This window comes from Sander vitreus, chromosome 2, assembly GCF_031162955.1.
Source record: "Sander vitreus isolate 19-12246 chromosome 2, sanVit1, whole genome shotgun sequence".
NCBI lineage: Eukaryota > Metazoa > Chordata > Actinopteri > Perciformes > Percidae > Sander > Sander vitreus.
The window spans coordinates 37,167,797-37,185,586 of NC_135856.1; the positions used below are offsets into that span (position 1 = coordinate 37,167,797).

General features: G+C 42.0%; 1 protein-coding gene across 2 annotated transcripts in view; it reads left to right on the top strand.

Moving 5' to 3' along the window:
- LOC144528641 (uncharacterized) overlaps positions 1 to 17,640 on the top strand; it is a 30,962-nt gene extending 13,322 nt beyond the window's left edge. For both annotated transcript variants that reach the window (XM_078267369.1, XM_078267378.1), the window contains exons 8-25: positions 1,935 to 2,150; positions 2,451 to 2,549; positions 2,949 to 2,986; positions 3,105 to 3,151; positions 4,963 to 4,994; positions 5,229 to 5,348; positions 7,107 to 7,238; positions 7,418 to 7,459; positions 9,107 to 9,244; positions 9,453 to 9,614; positions 9,780 to 10,211; positions 10,321 to 10,788; positions 10,898 to 11,080; positions 11,178 to 11,748; positions 12,510 to 12,761; positions 14,614 to 14,739; positions 14,891 to 15,012; positions 17,350 to 17,640. In XM_078267369.1, the coding sequence (XP_078123495.1) occupies positions 1,935 to 2,150; positions 2,451 to 2,549; positions 2,949 to 2,986; positions 3,105 to 3,151; positions 4,963 to 4,994; positions 5,229 to 5,348; positions 7,107 to 7,238; positions 7,418 to 7,459; positions 9,107 to 9,244; positions 9,453 to 9,614; positions 9,780 to 10,211; positions 10,321 to 10,788; positions 10,898 to 11,080; positions 11,178 to 11,748; positions 12,510 to 12,761; positions 14,614 to 14,739; positions 14,891 to 15,012; positions 17,350 to 17,406 (3,237 nt within the window). In that variant the 3' untranslated portion in view covers positions 17,407 to 17,640. The remainder of the gene's footprint in view (positions 1 to 1,934; positions 2,151 to 2,450; positions 2,550 to 2,948; positions 2,987 to 3,104; positions 3,152 to 4,962; positions 4,995 to 5,228; positions 5,349 to 7,106; positions 7,239 to 7,417; positions 7,460 to 9,106; positions 9,245 to 9,452; positions 9,615 to 9,779; positions 10,212 to 10,320; positions 10,789 to 10,897; positions 11,081 to 11,177; positions 11,749 to 12,509; positions 12,762 to 14,613; positions 14,740 to 14,890; positions 15,013 to 17,349) is intronic.
- Positions 17,641 to 17,790: the final 150 nt, after the last annotated feature.

Below are 17,790 nucleotides of genomic sequence, written 5' to 3' on the forward strand. Positions count from 1 at the left end.
TTGCCAATATGAACGGAAGTACTTCTTTGTTGGAGAAGCTTATGGATGCACGAGGCTGATTTCAGCCACAGTGCTAGAAATCATTTAATTTGATTGGCTAGACAAGTTGATATTGAATTTTTCAAATTTTACAAAGTTAGCAGTTACATTTTTCTTTAGCCACCTCAGTATTTTGCAACCATGTTGGCATTGTGGTAGCCTGGATGCCAGCCGACTTAGCGATCAAGGCATTTGTTGATCGGAAAGATGTTTTTTGCCGTCCTTCCTACGGGATTCGGCGTATGCGACATACGTCACATACTCCGTTGCTCTGATTGGTTGTAGGTCTATCCAATTGAGTGCAGAGGGATTTTCATTCCTGGTTGGGTTGAAACACGTCCCATAATCACAGCCCAATCGATCAGTATCATCTGAGTAGGACGACGTCAGGCTAGCATTGTAGATAACAATTCAGTTAAAAGGTATACTATGTAACATTTCCGCACTGAAATGTCCAAAAACAACTATACTTTTGTTATACATTTTGTTGATTTGTGTACGTATATTATCCCAAATGTTTCCAACAATGTTCAAACCCAGACTAATATGTAATTATAATCAAGGACACGGTACGTATCATTTGGTCGCCTGTCAGTGGTGTCATATAACCTTTGACCTTTAGTCTAGTTTCTCTAGTTCTCTTCTTGGGAAACACCAGATGATACTTCAGAGAGTAATAGTAAATCATACGATGTAAATTAATTATACTCAGTAACAGTACTACAGCATGTTTTTCTGCCACACAGCATCTAAGGAACCAGAGCTACAATTAGCCTTAAGTTGGCGACTGTAGAAACTTCCATTCAGCCATCATAAGTCTATATCGATGATATTTAATTGCCGGGATTGTTCAGGTGCCTCCGGATGTCCGTCACCTTCCGCTTTCTTTGTGTTGGCATTTTAAATTATGGTGGATTTGTGAGGACTATGGTTAACTGCTCCTCAGATCTCTGCAGGGTAAATCCAGACAGCTAGCTAGACTATCTGTCCAATCTGAGTTTTCTGTTGCAGGACCTTTGAACGTACACACGTTCCACCAAAACAAGTTCCTTCCCGAGGCTATTTTGCAGAGGCAGTATTGCTCAGTCCAGCACTTGGCACCGCCCAAGACGATTGTGATTGGTTTAAAGAAATGCCAATAAACCAGAGCATGTTTTTCTCCCATCCCTGAATGGTGTGTGGACTAGCCAGACCTTCCTCTGCAGCGCTGTGGAGGAAGGACTGGCAATTCAAGACTAAGCCTGCATAAACCCCTAGAGGAGACACTGGCATGTGAACTATATCATGATATTGCGATTTTAGCTGGCTCTTAGCTTGCTTGCTAACACAGACAAATTGCTAGCTAGTTACAGAGCAAAATACTGTCTTGAGTGGATAACGTCAGCTGATACATCCAGACTCCGGGGCTGATCTGGCTGGTAAATAGGCTAGCCTTCCATTTGTAAATTACTTTATCTAATATTATGAAGCAACTAACGCCAGATCCATGCAGCGTAGTGAAGTTGCAGCTCCCTAGTAACCTTAGCTTGCTCGCTAACTGGTCAGCTACCACCCCAAATAGAATCTGATTCTGTGGGGAAAACTGCAGCTATTTCATTAGAATGACATGAATAAACGTTAAACATTATTTCTGCCTGAGTCACGTCTGATAGATCTTCATTGGAAATGGTGGTTGTTTAACAAAGAAGAAAACCACTCCCATTATCCCACGCTACCTCACGATGTCATCAAAAAGTCTCTTTTGTTATTGGTTTGGTTGAGAGACCCCTAGCAGCAGAAACATTACATATTGTATTAAGTACTTGATGAAAGTAGTAAAATCTTGCATTGGTTTGCTTGGTCTCAAACTAGATTTCTCCTCAAACTAACCTAAAATCTATGCTGTTGGTTCCTAGTCTGCCAAGCTTCCACCAGCCAAGAAGAAGAAGAAAATGATGACTCCAGCCTTCCAGGATGTATCTGTTGCAGATCGTCTGGTTTATCTGACAGGCATTCCAAAGGATGCGTCTGAGCAGGAAGTTACTGAATTGGTGGGGTCCTTTGGCAAGATCAACAACGTGATCCTCATGCCGTGCTCAGAGGAAGAGAGCGAGACCTGCGAAGGACAAAAGGTGCTATTTCAGTGTAATATACTGGTTATCGATGAGTTTTGTAGGGAATTATTTGATTTGGTTTGATAGATTTCAATTTAAATGAAAAAATGAAAGCGGAGTAAAATGATGCATTGCATTAAAGGTAAGCTGGATATAAGAAAAAAAAGACCTTCAAATAATTAGAATAGCAGTCCATCACTCATGAGTCCTAAAAAAACACAAGCTGTGGCTATGTTAGCTATGAAAATGTCCTAGTTCTGTGTTGCAGAACGCCATCATGGTCCCACATTATAACTTTGTTGTCCTCCCCTGTTGCAGGCATCTGTATGCTTGGTGAAGGCTGAAGATGCCCAGGCTCTGGCTAACTCCCCAAATCTCTCCATCAGAGACCAACAAATCACTGCTTTAAAAGCCAAGGTACCAATGTGAGAAATATGCCTGTGGCATGGATGGCATATCCTCTTTTTGATGCATAAAAAAGCAGATTTTATTTGTGTGTATGTATGTGTGTGTGTGTATGTATGTATGTATGTATGTATATATATATATATATATATATATATATATATATATATATATATATATATATATATATATATATATATATATATATATATATATATATATATATAAATATATAAATAAATAAATATATATAAAAAATAAAGCAGTTGGTAGTAGGTGTAAGAGGGTAAGAAGGGGCAGATACTAATTCAGAAACAATTTAAAATTACAAAAAGCTTCTTTTTTTTGTACCCCGTTTATGTAGTCTCATGTACACTTTGAGTGAACACCTTATTTATTTATCTATTTTAGAAAGCTGAAGCAGGACACTCCTCTGACTCTAACAACAGGTTTGTCACAGTTATCCACTCAAGCATCCTTCCTTTTTTAACCCCACATGCTGCGCAGTCACCCCGACAATTTCAAAACTGCTCTGGTTGCACTCACTTACTGTTTCTGTCTTCACAGAAACCCTACTTCGGGACAAGACAAAGGTGCTACTGGAGAAGACCCTGGTAAGTAACCAAGAAACTAGGAGTCTGCAACAGCCACCAATGAAATGCTAACATAGTGTTAATATATCCAAATCTATCATTTTCAAGAAATGCTCAGTATATCAAGTTTTAAACCATGGTTTGGGTGAACACTTAATTCTGATTGGCTGTAGGTTTTCTTTTTAAAAAGTGATACCTGCTAAGTAGTTCCAGTGGCACTGTGTCTTTATCATTGTAAATTGTTATTTAGTTAAAAAAAAAAAACACACACATGCTAACATACAAGCTGCAGGAATTAAGTTACACTGCCCCTCCTGAAGTCTGAACTGACGTTGTTTCACAGCTGTTATCTCTCTTTGCTGTTTGCTGTTCAGCTCTTTACAGTGCCATGGTTTTATTTCAGTTAGCCTAATAGCTGGTTTGATTTGCATTGAGAGATGATTTTATGGAAAGTACCTCATGCCAATCTCTAGATATGGTGAAGGGTATGTGATGATGTGGGGGGGCTATTTTAATTCCAAAGGCCAACGGAACTTTATCAGGATGCGTAGTATCCTAGATCCATTAAATAACTGGCCTTTAAAAATAAAACTCTGCCTGCCTCTATGGGAATTTAACATAGGGGTGTACTCACTTTTGTTGCCAGCGGTTTAGACATTAATGGCTGTGTGTTGAGTTATTTTGAGGGGACAGCACATTTACACTCTTATACAAGCTGTACACTTAATACTTTACATTGTAGCAAAGTGTAATTTCTTCAGTGTTGTCCCATTAAAAGATATAAAGAAATATTTACTAAAATGTGAGGGGTGTACTCACTTCTGTGAGATACTGTGTACATGATTGTTGCAGCTATTAGTCCAACCCTGAGGTGTCACCAGGTAAACAAAATGAGATTTTGATTGCAAAATGCATGTAAAAATGTTTATTGGCAAGTGACCATGGCATAAGCCAGTTAATGCCCTGTCCCCGACCTCCACGTGGCACTGATGAGGCCTGTCAACCAAGACGGCCCATCAATGTCCAGAGCCTTCAGCATTTCAGGGCGGCTCTCATCCACACCTGGCATGCTGCTGCAGAGCTTCTTAATTACCTCAGAGACCTCTGCCAGGGATATGGGCAAGGTCGCCCTCGAGTCAAACTTTGCCCCTTCATCGAGAATGTGTTGGTGTGGTTTGGGAGTTCCTAAAAGTGTTCTTTCCACACCTCAACAATATCCCTAGTCCGGGTCCGCAGTTCTCTTTAGCCTCCACAAACTCCTCCCACACCCGGGTTTTTGCTTTGTCGATCGTTGTAGCCCCAGCCCTTCAGCCCCCCTGGTACCTGTCTGCTGCTTCAGTAGACCTCTGGGCCAACCAAGCCCGAAAGGCCTCCTTCCTCAGGTTGCTGCTATGACGACCTTCCGACTACAACTTCTAGCAGCCGCCTCCACAATGGAGGTTTTGAACACAGCCCACTCAGATTCCATGTATCCAACCTTCCCCGGGATGCACAATAAATTATTCCGGAGCTGGCAGTTGAAGACCTTGCGGACAGGTGCTTGAACCAAACGTTCCCAGTTCACCCTTGTCGACGACAAGTTGGGTTTACCAGGTCGGTGATGCTGAAGTGAAAACACCTAGGTCACCACCTTTGCCTGCCGCCCAACTCACAATGCACCAGATCCCATTGTCTATCCCTGCAAGTGGTGGGCCCACAGGCTAGTGGCTCCATGTGCACTTCTGTAGCTAAGGCACATGTAGACAGGTTTGTGTGGTCATGGCTATTGCTTGTGGTTTTAAAAAACATACTAATTGTAGCTCTCTTTGCACTTTTGCCCCCCAACTTTGCAGGAGGTGACGCTGACCAGAAGACATATAATGAGGTACATGATGCATACATACACCCTGTAAAATATAAATAACATAGTATAAAGGGCTGGTGAGTGTTGTCAACCAAATCCTGGGGCTTATGTGTGATTAGTTGAACATCCCATTTGCTAATTTATTTTATCAAATTTGCAGTTCGGGTAAATGTTGAGCTTTGTCACTAATAATAAAATATCAGTAATCGGGCATTTTAAACTCCATTTTACATCCCAATATAATGTCTCCTACAGAAGGGCTTGGTGTTGATCACAGGTTGTCCTGAGAGCGACTGGTCAGAGAATGATATCATCAACCTAGTCAAGCCCTTTGGAACTCCCTCTGACATCATCCAGGCACCACAAATCGGAAAGGTTGGTATGACAGTAGAGGATGGATACCCGAACTGAGCCTGTCGGGACCCTGCGGTACCCATCGGGCCGGGTTCGGACAGATATTTAGAAATGATGTTTGGGTTCTGGTCGGTCACGGTCACATCAGCGCGATAAGGCATTGAACATTTTTAATTTAAAAAAAGCATATGTAGGTGCGCGCCTGTGTTAACGTGCGCTTGTTGCCCCTGTGTGCGCTGATGTGCTCATCTGTTGACCTTTCCGAATGCCGTCCTACAAACGTACATGTGTCATTAGTATGAGAAAAAAATGAGATTTTAACTGTTGGGCTCGGACATAAATATCTTAATGCCTGCCGGGCTCGGGCCGGGCTCGGTTACTGCTCTGTCGGGCGCGGGCCGGGCTCGGACAGAAAAATGTGGCCCGATCCGCACTTAGATGACAGCGGTGAATGGGGTAGTGGTGAAGATAATGTTACACAACTGTGGCCGTAATTGCAAGAAATGTTTTTGTACATCGGAGTGAAAGATTCTTCTTCACAAAATTTAGTTTTTTTCTTTGTTGATGTCAGACTTTGAATCAGATGTTTAAGAAGGTGTGGAAACCCTGATTATTATGCTTTACAATAAAGAGGCACAATAAAGTTCATAATTACATTTTGTTTTTAATTATAATTAAGTACATTTAACATGAGAATCAGTTTTCGATACTTAAGTACAGTAAATATCAGATACTTTATGGCTTTCACTCAAGTAATATTCTAAAAGGGGACTTTAACTTCTACCAAAGTTGTTTTCTGGTAAGACACTTGTACTTTTACTTGCTACTAAGTATTTCTTTTAAGTACTTCATACAAGACTGGTTGCAATAAATGATCATGAACACAAACGCAAAACAAAATACTGTGTACACTGTCTACAGAATAAATCTGTCCATACAGATTTTCCATGTATTGTTAAGTTGTTATTTTCACAGTTTGGCTATTTATTACTTTTATTATTATTATATTTTCTATAAATATTTATAATTAATGGGGCTGTCAATCGATTACATTTTGTAATCCCAATTAATCGCATGAATGTTCTAGTAAACTCGTGATTAATTACAAATTATTCACACTTTTTTATTTAATCTGTTCTAAATGTACTTTTAAAGGGATGTCAGTCTTGTGGAGAGAACCATCTGGAAGGTCTTTGAAACTGAACTTGACTTTCAAAAGACCATTTTCTTTATCCATTTCTGCTTAAGGAGCTTTGTTTCTGCTAGCCCTCCACTCCCGTTCATGGATGTATTCTAAGACCCGCTCCCGATCCGTTGCTCGTCTCCGCGGGGGGGGTAGAGCAGCGCTGTTTAGTGTTTAACCAAGGATCTGTGGACTGCATGATGGAAATGAATTACAATAGAACGTAAGATATTTATAAGTCGCCAAGAGGGTCTGAAAAGTTGCTACATCTTGCGAGAAAGTAGCCAAGTTGGCAACACTGTCCAAAACATTACTGCTGCAGCCTCCTGATTTCCTTAACTACGGAGCAAAATCACATGCATGCGTTAATTGCGCGTTTAGTGGCGTAAAAAGGAATTTGCGTTGACTCGTTATTAGTGCGTTAATTTTGAAAGCCCTAATAATTAATAATTGAGAGTGAAAAAATGCCCAGGATGTCTTTTTCAGGATGGCTAATGTCTTTGGATGACCATTTCATATGAAAGGATATATTAGTTGAAAAAAAACTAAGACCGTAGGCTGATATGCCTACAACAATGATACTTTTTGTATGTTAGGTACTGGTGTCAGTGCCAGACACAGAGACTGCTCAAGAGATGGTGAAAATCTACACCTTCACGCCTGCGAAGATTAACGACTGCGAGCTGAAGATGATCCAGCTCAAACAGCGCATCAGCCTCAGCACACCGGTAGGGCTCTGATCACTTACCCAATCTTCCTCTACAGCATATATTGATCATCTTTTGTTCACTGTTGCTGTCTAATGTTCTTTGTCCATGATCTCATTTTTTTGAGAGGGTGCTTCTTTGACATTGTACTGTGTTGAACAATGATCGTTGAGATTAATACTAAAAAACTCTTTACACAGGTGGCTCTCTACAATCTTCTGATGGGCTCAGTGGACCCATTAGTGAGTATTTCTACCAGTACAGTTCTCTGTCCAATTAATTTTAAAAGGGGTGAATATAGAGTACAGCCCCTTTTTCATTTTTGGTTTGATTTAACAGGGACAGTGCACATTCATAAACTTTGCTGTAAATGTGCCAGAGTAAGCCAAAAGGGAGTTTTCATCTGTAGTCCCTTGACAATGTTCAGCTAATTAATCATACAAAATTGTGTATATGTCTTGTAGATCCAAAGGTAAATTTACATGAAATTCTTCCCACACTAACCAACCTTAATTAAGCTACTGCACAGCGACTGCTTTACATTAAATTATTCAGCTGTCATTTGTCCCTGGGATGCAGTGTGCTTTATTTACTGTTTGGCTTAAAGGCTCTGACACACCAACCCGACGACCGACCGTCGGCAGAAAAGCCAGTCGGACTGATCAGTCTCCCCGAGGTCAAAAAGTGCCCCAGAACACACCGAAGCGACGCCTACTTGAGCGTACGTTCTGCGCATGCGTGAGATGTAATACGTCTCCATAACAGCAGGCAGCGCTAATCTGTATTGTCGGCCAAAATTTTTTAACTGGCAGCTGATTGGACCAACGCGTCACGTGAGTCTGGCTTCTCCCGAATTTCAAAGCCAGACTCTAATGGTGGCTCGTTCGGAATACGATCTTGTACTTTACGAAAATAGTTCTGAAGACATTTTAAGAGAGAAACAGGCCGTGCAGTTGCTGAATCTGTCTTCATTTCAGATCGACAAAGGTCAGTTTAAAAGATGTTCGTCAGATTTTGAGAGGCGTTAGTCACGCTCATCATTTCCGGTAATTGGTCATTGAGTCCAACTGCCCACCGGCTGATTTGACTTGTTGAATCGGCCGACGGCTCCTCCGACTGACGACGGCACGGAACACACCGAACAGACTCAGGTCACCGACCTCGCCAGACTGTCTGACGGCCGATAATCGGCTTGGTGTGTCGGCGCCTTAAGCAGTTTAAAAGAAGCTTTGTAAAACTCTCTTTAGATCTAGATAAGTAAGGATACTCTTCTAAAGTCATGGTTCCCATGCAGTCTTTAAAGTATTTAATTTAATCTAAAAATAAGGCCTTAGAAGTATTACATTTAGTTTTAGAAAGGTCCTCTATTTTTTCTTGTTATTCCAGTACAAACACTTCTTACAAAGCTCTATTATTTAATATGATTGGGAGCATTGTAATACAATATTTTATCAAATTTAGATAACGTTACATGGTAAATAATTATTTTCTTGGGTTTCAAATCCATACTGATTTTGGCCGTGAAGTTATCATTAAATTTAATCCTGGGTGGAATCAAAAAGGTCCTAAAAGGAGTACCCTGAAAGTGTAGTAATACTTGCAGTACCTATTTTTTTTTATTAAAACTTCCATTACTGTCTTTGACATAAGTTTGAGGTTCTGATTTAATAACACACGGTGAATTAACAAACAAAACAATATTTGACATGGTAAGCATATAATGTTGCAGGCTTTCACAGGGCTGTGAAACCATTCATTGACATAGTTAATTTGTCTAGCTAACTTGAATAGTTTGTATACTTTGAACTGATTGACATCACTGAACTGCCGATGAATGAGAAATTGTCCTCTGACTAATAAGTAACAGCATTTTCCTTTGCCTCCTGCAGGAGAGTCCTGGTCCAGTAGGCTGGAACTGCCTGTTGGTCATCAGTAATGTTCCCAACACGCCAACCGGCTCTTCTGAGGTCCAGAAATTGGTGCGACGCTTTGGTACCGTCATCAAGACCGTAGTGCTCAACAATATGGTGAGGGCTGTTCGTCTGTGCAGCTGCAAACATGCTTATCCATTATCTCCTAAATCTGCTGTGTCCTGAGAATGTGTGCCCTCTGTCACCCTATGGCCTGGATTGAGAAGGAATGTTTCTCCGAATCTGTCATGTCTCACCTCCTTTATTTATCAGGCAAATGAATCTCATACGCTGTTGACATGATGATATGTCTCATCCTTCTCAGGTCATTTGTGAGATGGCAACTGCTGCCATGGCCTTGTCTGTTTACAAACGTTTCCAGACATTTCCGTGCATCATCCAGAACAACCCTCTATTTTTCTCCCGCAAGCCTGACCCCAAAGCCAACACACCGACCAAAGTCACTTCATACCCTGATTCATCTGAGGTGGGTATCTTTTAATAATTGGTTTGCAATAGTTGTCAATGGGACATCCATTTAGACACGTTTTATCTACTATTGACATATTCCTGCAGCTTTAACTCGTATTAAACACCTGAATGCATCAGTTTGAGGTGACACCAATCAATTCCTCCTTGTCTCTGATCGTAGGATACACCTGCGAATGGCAAAGCAGCAGCAGCATCTGCTGCAGACAAAGAGAATTCTGAATCTCCATTGGAGGCGATTGAAAAAGCCAGTGACGGGAAGGATGAGAAGACGAAGAACAGTGAAGAGACGGTTGGTGAAGGTGAAGCTTTGGAAGAAAACTGGAGCAAAGACGACAAGATAACAAAAGACAATCTTGCTGTTGATCTTTCGGGCTCATTGGCCACACCACACACCAAACCAGGAGCAGACTTGGAGACCGACATGGGGGACAAATCGGCTGTTAAAACTGTCGTGGAAACAGCAGAAGACAACATAGATGTCAATGCTCCCATAACAGGAAATGACAAGACTCCTGCCGGTGAAGAGACAAAGCCATCTAGCTCTGATGGCCAAGCAGCTTCACGGGAGACAGCCATTCAAGAGCTCCCTAAGGTAAAATATCCCCAAAATATGCTTCTGTGAGCCAGACTTTGTCGCTAAGTCAGAAACCTCATATTTTCAGATTAAAATCTAATGAGTTTTGACATCTCTATTTTAACAGGTTACTCAAGAGATGGTTAAAGCACTGCTTGTGGAATGCCGAACTAGAACCGCCAGCAATCTCAACAACACAGCCGCTTCCACCAATGGAGAACAGGGCGGGGCTCAAATGGAGACAGAGCAGGGCGGAAAAGCTGCAGAGGGGACAAAGGAGCCAGCAAAGAACCACACAGAGGAGGAGGTGAAGAAGCAGGAAAGGGAGCGAAAAGAAAGGGAAGCAAGAAAGGAGAGGGAGGCGAGGGACAGGGAGAGGAGGGTTTGGGAAAAGGAGGAGAGGACCAGGCGAGACAGGGAGCGGGATGAAAGAGCCAGGAGGGAGAGGGAGAAGAGGGAGGAGGAGAGGAGGGAGAGGAAGAGAACACACAGGGAAAGTTTGTCAGGGTCGAGGTCGTCTTGCAGGTCGGAGGGGTACAAGCAAAGCTCCTGGAGGGATGCACTGTGTAACAACTGTGAAGCGGAGACCGAAATGGTGAGAAGGCACTGTCTGGTCAGAAAGTGTTGAAACTGGCGAGTTAAATCTCTCCTCTTTTTTTCTTATCCTCAGTTGAATTATTTTATTTGTCCTGTCATGTAACCAGGTAGAGAAGGAGGAGGAGGAGGAGTTTGATGACTTCCCATTCAACATGAGTGACTTTGTGACGGTAGATGAAGTTGGAGATGTGGCCGACCTTCCTTGCTCTTCTCCTTCTCCCTCTGTTCCCATGGAAACCACAGATGGAGGAGAGGACGCTCCCACGCCGTTCCAACAGGACACTCCAGGGGTACGATTTAGCGTCTGTATCACATAAAACGTCTTCTCCGCATGGTTATTTGGGTGTCTGAGACATCATGGTCCTCTTCCTGTTCTCTTGTTTGTAGGACACGCCTGTGGAGTTTACCCCAGAATCAACGATGTCAGATGCCCCGGCAACCCTGGTGCAGTCTGAGCACGTGTCACAGTCTGAACCTGTGGCTGTGCCGATCGCTGAGACTTTAGATGGTTTAGTGTCACCAGATTTAAAACCCAGACTGGTCCTTATCGCTGCAGCAACCCCGTCTCCGGCGTCACAAGCTGACTCTTCACCCAGCCAAACACATGTGCCAACATGTCAAACAGAAGCACCTCAGATCAAAACTGAGACTCCGATGCCAACTGAGACTCAGATCCCACCTCAGACTGACATCAAAACTGAGACTCAGATCCCACCTCAGACCAAGATCCCACCTCACACTCAAATCAAAACGGAGACTCAGATCCACCCTCAGACCGAGATCAAAACGGAGACTCAGATCCACCCTCAGACCGAGATCAAAACGGAGACTCAGATCCACCCTCAGACCGAGATCAAAACTGAGACTCAGATCCACCCTCAGACCGAAATCAAAACTGAGACTCAGATCCACCCTCAGACCGAGATCCCACCTCATGCTGACATCGAAACTGACACAGGTATGATCTCACACTGATTTAATCTTTATGAAGAAATGAAGGAAGTTTAAAGGTGCTGTAGGAAGGATTGGGAAGATCCAGGACTTAGCCAAAACATTTGAACATCGACAACTTCTCAGGCCCTCCCCCCTTTCTGCTGAAGCCCAAAACGGTCTCCTAAGCCCCTCCCCCCACAATGGAGAATGAATGCATGTGCATGAGCAGTGATTGACACGCAGTTAGACACCCCCCCCCCGGCCCTGATTGGTGCATCTGAACAGGGAGCTGTGGATTTTTGTAAATCTCTCTCCAGGCTGTAGGTGGTGCCAGAGGAGCTGGATTTATTTTTTAATGACCTGCTTCATGTAGTTCTACTGGAACATAGGGTCAGTTTCAGCAGATATGACAGAAAGGGAGTTTTATAAGCTTACCTTTTAAGTCTTAAGCCATTTTTCTACTGAACAAAAAAAACCCACTGGCGTTTGTCTTAGGCGGGAAAGGTTACAATCAGCATTCATTCCCGGGACAAATGACTGATGCAATAGTCACGGTTATTTATCGGCACCAGCCCCAATCGGTAGTGATGGAAACAACATTTTTTTTCTTTTTTGGAAGTCGAATATTCAAATCATCGTCGACTGAGATTCTCAATGCCTCTTTCTACTGTTTACTTACCCTGTTGTTTTCCTATTTTGGTAGGAAAAGGGATGAGATGTGTATTCTTTAATTTTAAGTATGAGAGTGTGTAAATCCTTTTGGCCTGAAATCTGTCTGTGTTTTAGAAGCCACACTGGACTCCACCACTGAGGTTGAACCCCTTCTCGAACCTGCCAATGCAGCTTCAGCTGCCCCAGCTGACTCCTCCTCAAACAGCCCAGCAACAGGAGTAATGACTTCAGAGAATGAGAGGGAGAACGATGCTCTTAATTACCGTCAGGTTAAGGAGGAGGAGATGGTGTCGGACAAGACAGAGGAAAAGGAGAAGATGCAGGATGAAGAGGAGAACGAGACAGGAGCTCCTGCTGGGGGGACAGGTATGGTTTGTTTGGTTAATTTTGAAATAAAACCATGTGTGGCAGCAGTACCTTAGTGGTTAGAGAACCAGGCTTGTTACCAGGACCTCTTAATTTGGACCCTTGAATTAAATCGCTGTATAGGAATCTCCAAGTCATGTGGAGTTCCTGCAGATATTTATCTTTATTGGTGGGAAGGTAACCTGCCTTTGACTATTTTCCTGCTTCCAACGTTGGCTACATGATTGCTGGATATACCAAACTAACCTTTCTTCACTTTCCTGGAGCCCAAGCGGATAGCTGAAAGTAACATTGCAAAAAGACCCTACGCTTTTCAGTGTCTTATTATTTTGCTAAGAGGAAACTCAGTAAAAGCTATTTGCCAACACTATCTAGTATTAAGTTGCAGTAGCCTACATTCACCACTTCTAACCAGAGGCAGAATATAAAGTAATCTCAGAGATTATTCCTTCACAGCGCTGTGCAATGCGAGAAAATCTGAGCTGAACCAGGCAGCACTTTTCATCAGACTCACCCTGGGTCGGGTTAATTAAGTCTACTGCTAACTTATAACACTAATAACATTACTGTCGCCAAAATAACCCGGCGAATCAAATCCCCTACTTCACCGCTAACTGTCAAGCCACTAAACCTGTATGGAAATGAACCTCTGCTGGTTTACAATCATACGACACAAGACTACTCTCTCGCTCTCTGCGCACCCACACATACACAAACAGTCCGGTTCTGGTGGTTAATTAACGTAGATATGTGCTGATCAGCTCTCGTAACGGGCCAGGGGGGTAGCACACTGCCATGAGTCCATGACGCTAATGTCTGATTACTCCACATTGTCATTGTGATATTTTGTGATTACATTCTGAATCTGCAGCGTTCTCTGTCAGGTAAATCAGTAAGTCAGTAGCAGGCTACACAGTGGAGTTGCATACTAAGTGGTTTGGGGTCCTTCTGTAAGTAATTTTGGGGTACAATTTGGTTTTGAAGAATTCTACAAGCAGCAATACCACAGGCCAAGTAATCGACCCGTTCCAAACAGGCACATTTTCAACGGGCACTGCACTACTTAATTAAATGCATCATGCCCTAATGTATAATGTCCTAGTTTACCTAATCATGAACGGATTTGGGATGATTGCGTCTTGTCTATGTGGTAGTAGTTGCTAGAATGGATGCATATGTTTAGTAATGACACCATAGAAAAACATAGATGTGACATGACACATAACTAATAGGTACTGTTTATAATTGCCACCTATGGGCAGTTGAGGTCAAAATTCCTGCGATTTCTCGGCATTATCGCCATAAAAATAATAAATGTCCAAAACGAAACCGCCAGTAGTGGAAGAAGTATTCAGATCCTTCACTTAAGTAAAAGTACTAATACCCCACTGTAAAAATACTCTGTTACAAGTAAAAGTCCTGCATTGAAAATGTTTATTTAAGTAAAAGTCTGTAAGTATCATCACAGTAAAAAATCCTCCCATTTTTTAATAACTGGAAACTAGTAACTAAAGCTGTCAGATGAATGTAATGGAGTAAAAAGTACAATATTTCTCACTGAAATATAGCGGAGTAGAAGTAGAAAGTGGCATGAAAAGAAAATGATATTCTGAGCATTGTACCTCTGCTTTTTATATATCTCTCTCTCTCTCTCTCTCTCTCTCTCTCTCTCTCTCTCTCTTTAGGATTAGCATATAAAAAAAAAACATGACTACTAGGTTATCTGGATAAGCTTGCTAATACATAATAATAAAAGAAAAAACAGGATCACCACACACACACAGAACCTGACTCTTGGTGACAAATGATCAAACTTGAACGCAACGTTTATACAGGTCTCTGTTTTTCACAGTAAAGCGCAAGAGGTCTGAAGGTCAAGCAACCACTGAAGAGGAGAGTGTGAAGATGAAATTAAAGACGGACACTCCCATGAGTACAGACTTCTCCCTCCCTCCTTTTGATCCCAGCAGCCCAGTTGGTAAGACGCGTCTCTTTTTATTCACTGTCTGCCACTGTATTTTCACTATTGTGTTCATCTGCCTTTTTCCATGCATGTTCACATTGTTTAACTATTTAAATGGTTGTCAACAGCTGCTAAAGTTGACTTGAGGTCTTGTGTGTCTCCACAGGTATGGACTTCTTGGTCCCAAAGACGGGTTTCTTCTGTAAGGTGTGTAATAGATTCTTCAGTGGAACCAAAGAGGCAGAGATAAACCACTGCAAAACGCTCAAACACTACGAGAACCTACAGGTAGGACACACGCACGCACGCACGCACGCACCACTTTACTCTTAACAGGGCCATTACAGGTTCTGATAGTGTCTGGGGGAAAAAAAAAAATGTTTTGGAAGACTTTTAGTAACCATTTCAATAAAAGTCTTCCCGAACGTCTGTTTTGGCTCTAAGTGGTCATTAGGTTTTAAAGTGTACAGGTGCAGGTCATATAATTAGAATATCATGAAAAAGTTGATTTATTTCAGTAATTCCATTCAAAAAGTGAAACTTGTATAATGTATACATTCATTCATCACACAGACTGATATATTTCAAATGTTCATTTCTTTTAATTGTGATGATTAGAACTGACAACTAATGAAAACCCCAAATTCAGTATCTCCGAAAATTAGAATATTACTTAAGACCAATACAAAAAAGGATTTTTAGAAATATTGGCCAACTGAAAAGTATGAACATGAGAAGTATGAGCATGTACAGCACTCAATACTTAGTTGGGGCTCCTTTTGCCTGAATGACTGCAGCAATGCAGCGTGGCATGGAGTCCATCAGTCTGTGGCACTGCTCAGGTGTTCTGAGAGCCCAGGTTGCTCTGATAGTGGCCTTCAGCTCTTCTGCACTGTTGGGTCTGGAGCATCGCATCATCCTCTTCACAATACCCCATAGATTTTCTACAGGGTTAAGGTCAGGCGAGTTTGCTGGCCAATTAAGAACAGGGATACCATGGTCCTTAAACCAGGTACTGGTAGCTTTGGCACTGTGTGCAGGTGCCAAGTCCTGTTGGAAAATGAAATCTGCATCTCCATAAAGTTGGTCAGCAGCAGGAAGCATGAAGTGCTCTAAAACTTCCTGGTAGATGGCTGCGTTGACCTTGGACCTCAGAAACCACAGTGGACCAACACCAGCAGATGACATGGCACCTCAAACCATCACTGACTGTGGAAACTTTACACTGGACTTCAAGCAACGTGGATTCTGTGCCTCTCCTCTCTTCCTCCAGACTCTGGGACCTTGATTTCCAAAGGAAATGCAAAATGTACTTTCATCAGAGAACATAACTTTGGACCACTCAGCAGCAGTCCAGTCCTTTTTGTCTTTAGCCCAGGCGAGACGCTTCTGACGCTGTGTCTTGTTCAGGAGTGGCTTGACACAAGGAATGCGACAGCTGAAACCCAGGTCTTGCATACGTCTGTGCGTGGTGATTCTTGAAGCACTGACTCCAGCTGCAGTCCACTCTTTGTGAATCCCCCCCACATTTCTGAATGGGTTTTGTTTCACAATCCTCTCCAGGGTGCGGTTATCCCTATTGCTTGTACACTTTTTTCTACCACATCTTTTCCTTCCCTTGGCCTCTCTATCAATGTGCTTGGACACAGAGCTCTGTGAACAGCCAGCCTCTTTAGCAATGACCTTTTGTGTCTCGCCCTCCTTGTCCAAGGTGTCAATGGTCGTCTTTTGGACAGCTGTCCAGTCAGCAGTCTTCCCCATGATTGTGTAGCCTACAGAACTAGACTGAGGGACCGTTTAAAGGCCTTTGCAGGTGTTTTGAGTTAATCAGCTGATTAGAGTGTGGCACCAGGTGTCTTCAATATTGAACCTTGTCACAATAATTTTCTGAGATACTGAATTTGGGGTTTTCATTAGTTGTCAGTTATAATCATCAAAAGTAAAAGAAATAAACACTTGAAATATATCAGTCTGTGTGGAATGAATGTATACATTATACAAGTTTCACTTTTTGAATGGAATTACTGAAATAAATCAACTTTTTCATGATCTTCTAATTATATGACCAGCACCTGTAGTTCCTGGTGTTAAGGGATGGGTATCGAGAACCGGCACGTAACTGGTACCGGTTAAACCAATGTTGTATTGTTTATAGTTGTCGGACCAAATATTTGTAGCAATTTCCTCCCTTATTGTACACAGAAAACTTATTTCTGCAAAAAAGTAAAAATAAACAGTTGAATCGTTTTATTTCTTTATTTTTTGTATCTTGTATTTTTATTTGTATTACAATTCTAACGATACCCATCCCTGGTGATCTTTTTAATTATACCATCCACATTGGTCCTGAGCTGGTTGTACAAGTCAGTTTGTAGCATACCAACCATACATTGGAGGAATTGAGTGAGCAAAGCAAATGTGGAGTTTTTCCACCCTATCCAGAACTCCAGGTGGCCTGTAAAGTAGGATAATTCATTCATATATTTTCCTGTCAAATGCCCCATGGGCATTCCCTATTCTTTTACTTTTTTTTTTACACTTATTGTAATACCTCCAGACATGCATTTGGCCACAAAAAGGCCACTATTCAGGTCTAATCCAGTTTTCTTGTTTGTTTTCTTCTAGAAATACTTGCAGACCACGAAGACAGTGAATGTGACTGTCAAACCTGAACCCATCTGAATAGAGATAAGAAATATTGACTGAATTCACCATTCCCCTCCTGTTTTTGTCTCTTCATTTCTCACTAAGGGTCCAGATTATCATTGATGTAGATTAGTCTCATGTCCTGTCTAAATTGGATATCTGCTCCAGACACTTTCATGTACAATTAAGATATATGTGTAGAAACTGTGTACAGTGGAAGATGGCTGGCAGTAAGAAGTGTGTACAATCAATAAAACGTATTAAATTGTCTATTGTCCCTTATTCCCAATTTAGTTTGCATGATTAGAGCTTTGATGGGGAAAACGACATGAAAAAAAGGCTTTTAACATCACTGCTCAACATGTCTGTTCTTCTCAGCTCAGGAACTGCACCACTTGTTAGTCAGCTGGGGCATCAGAA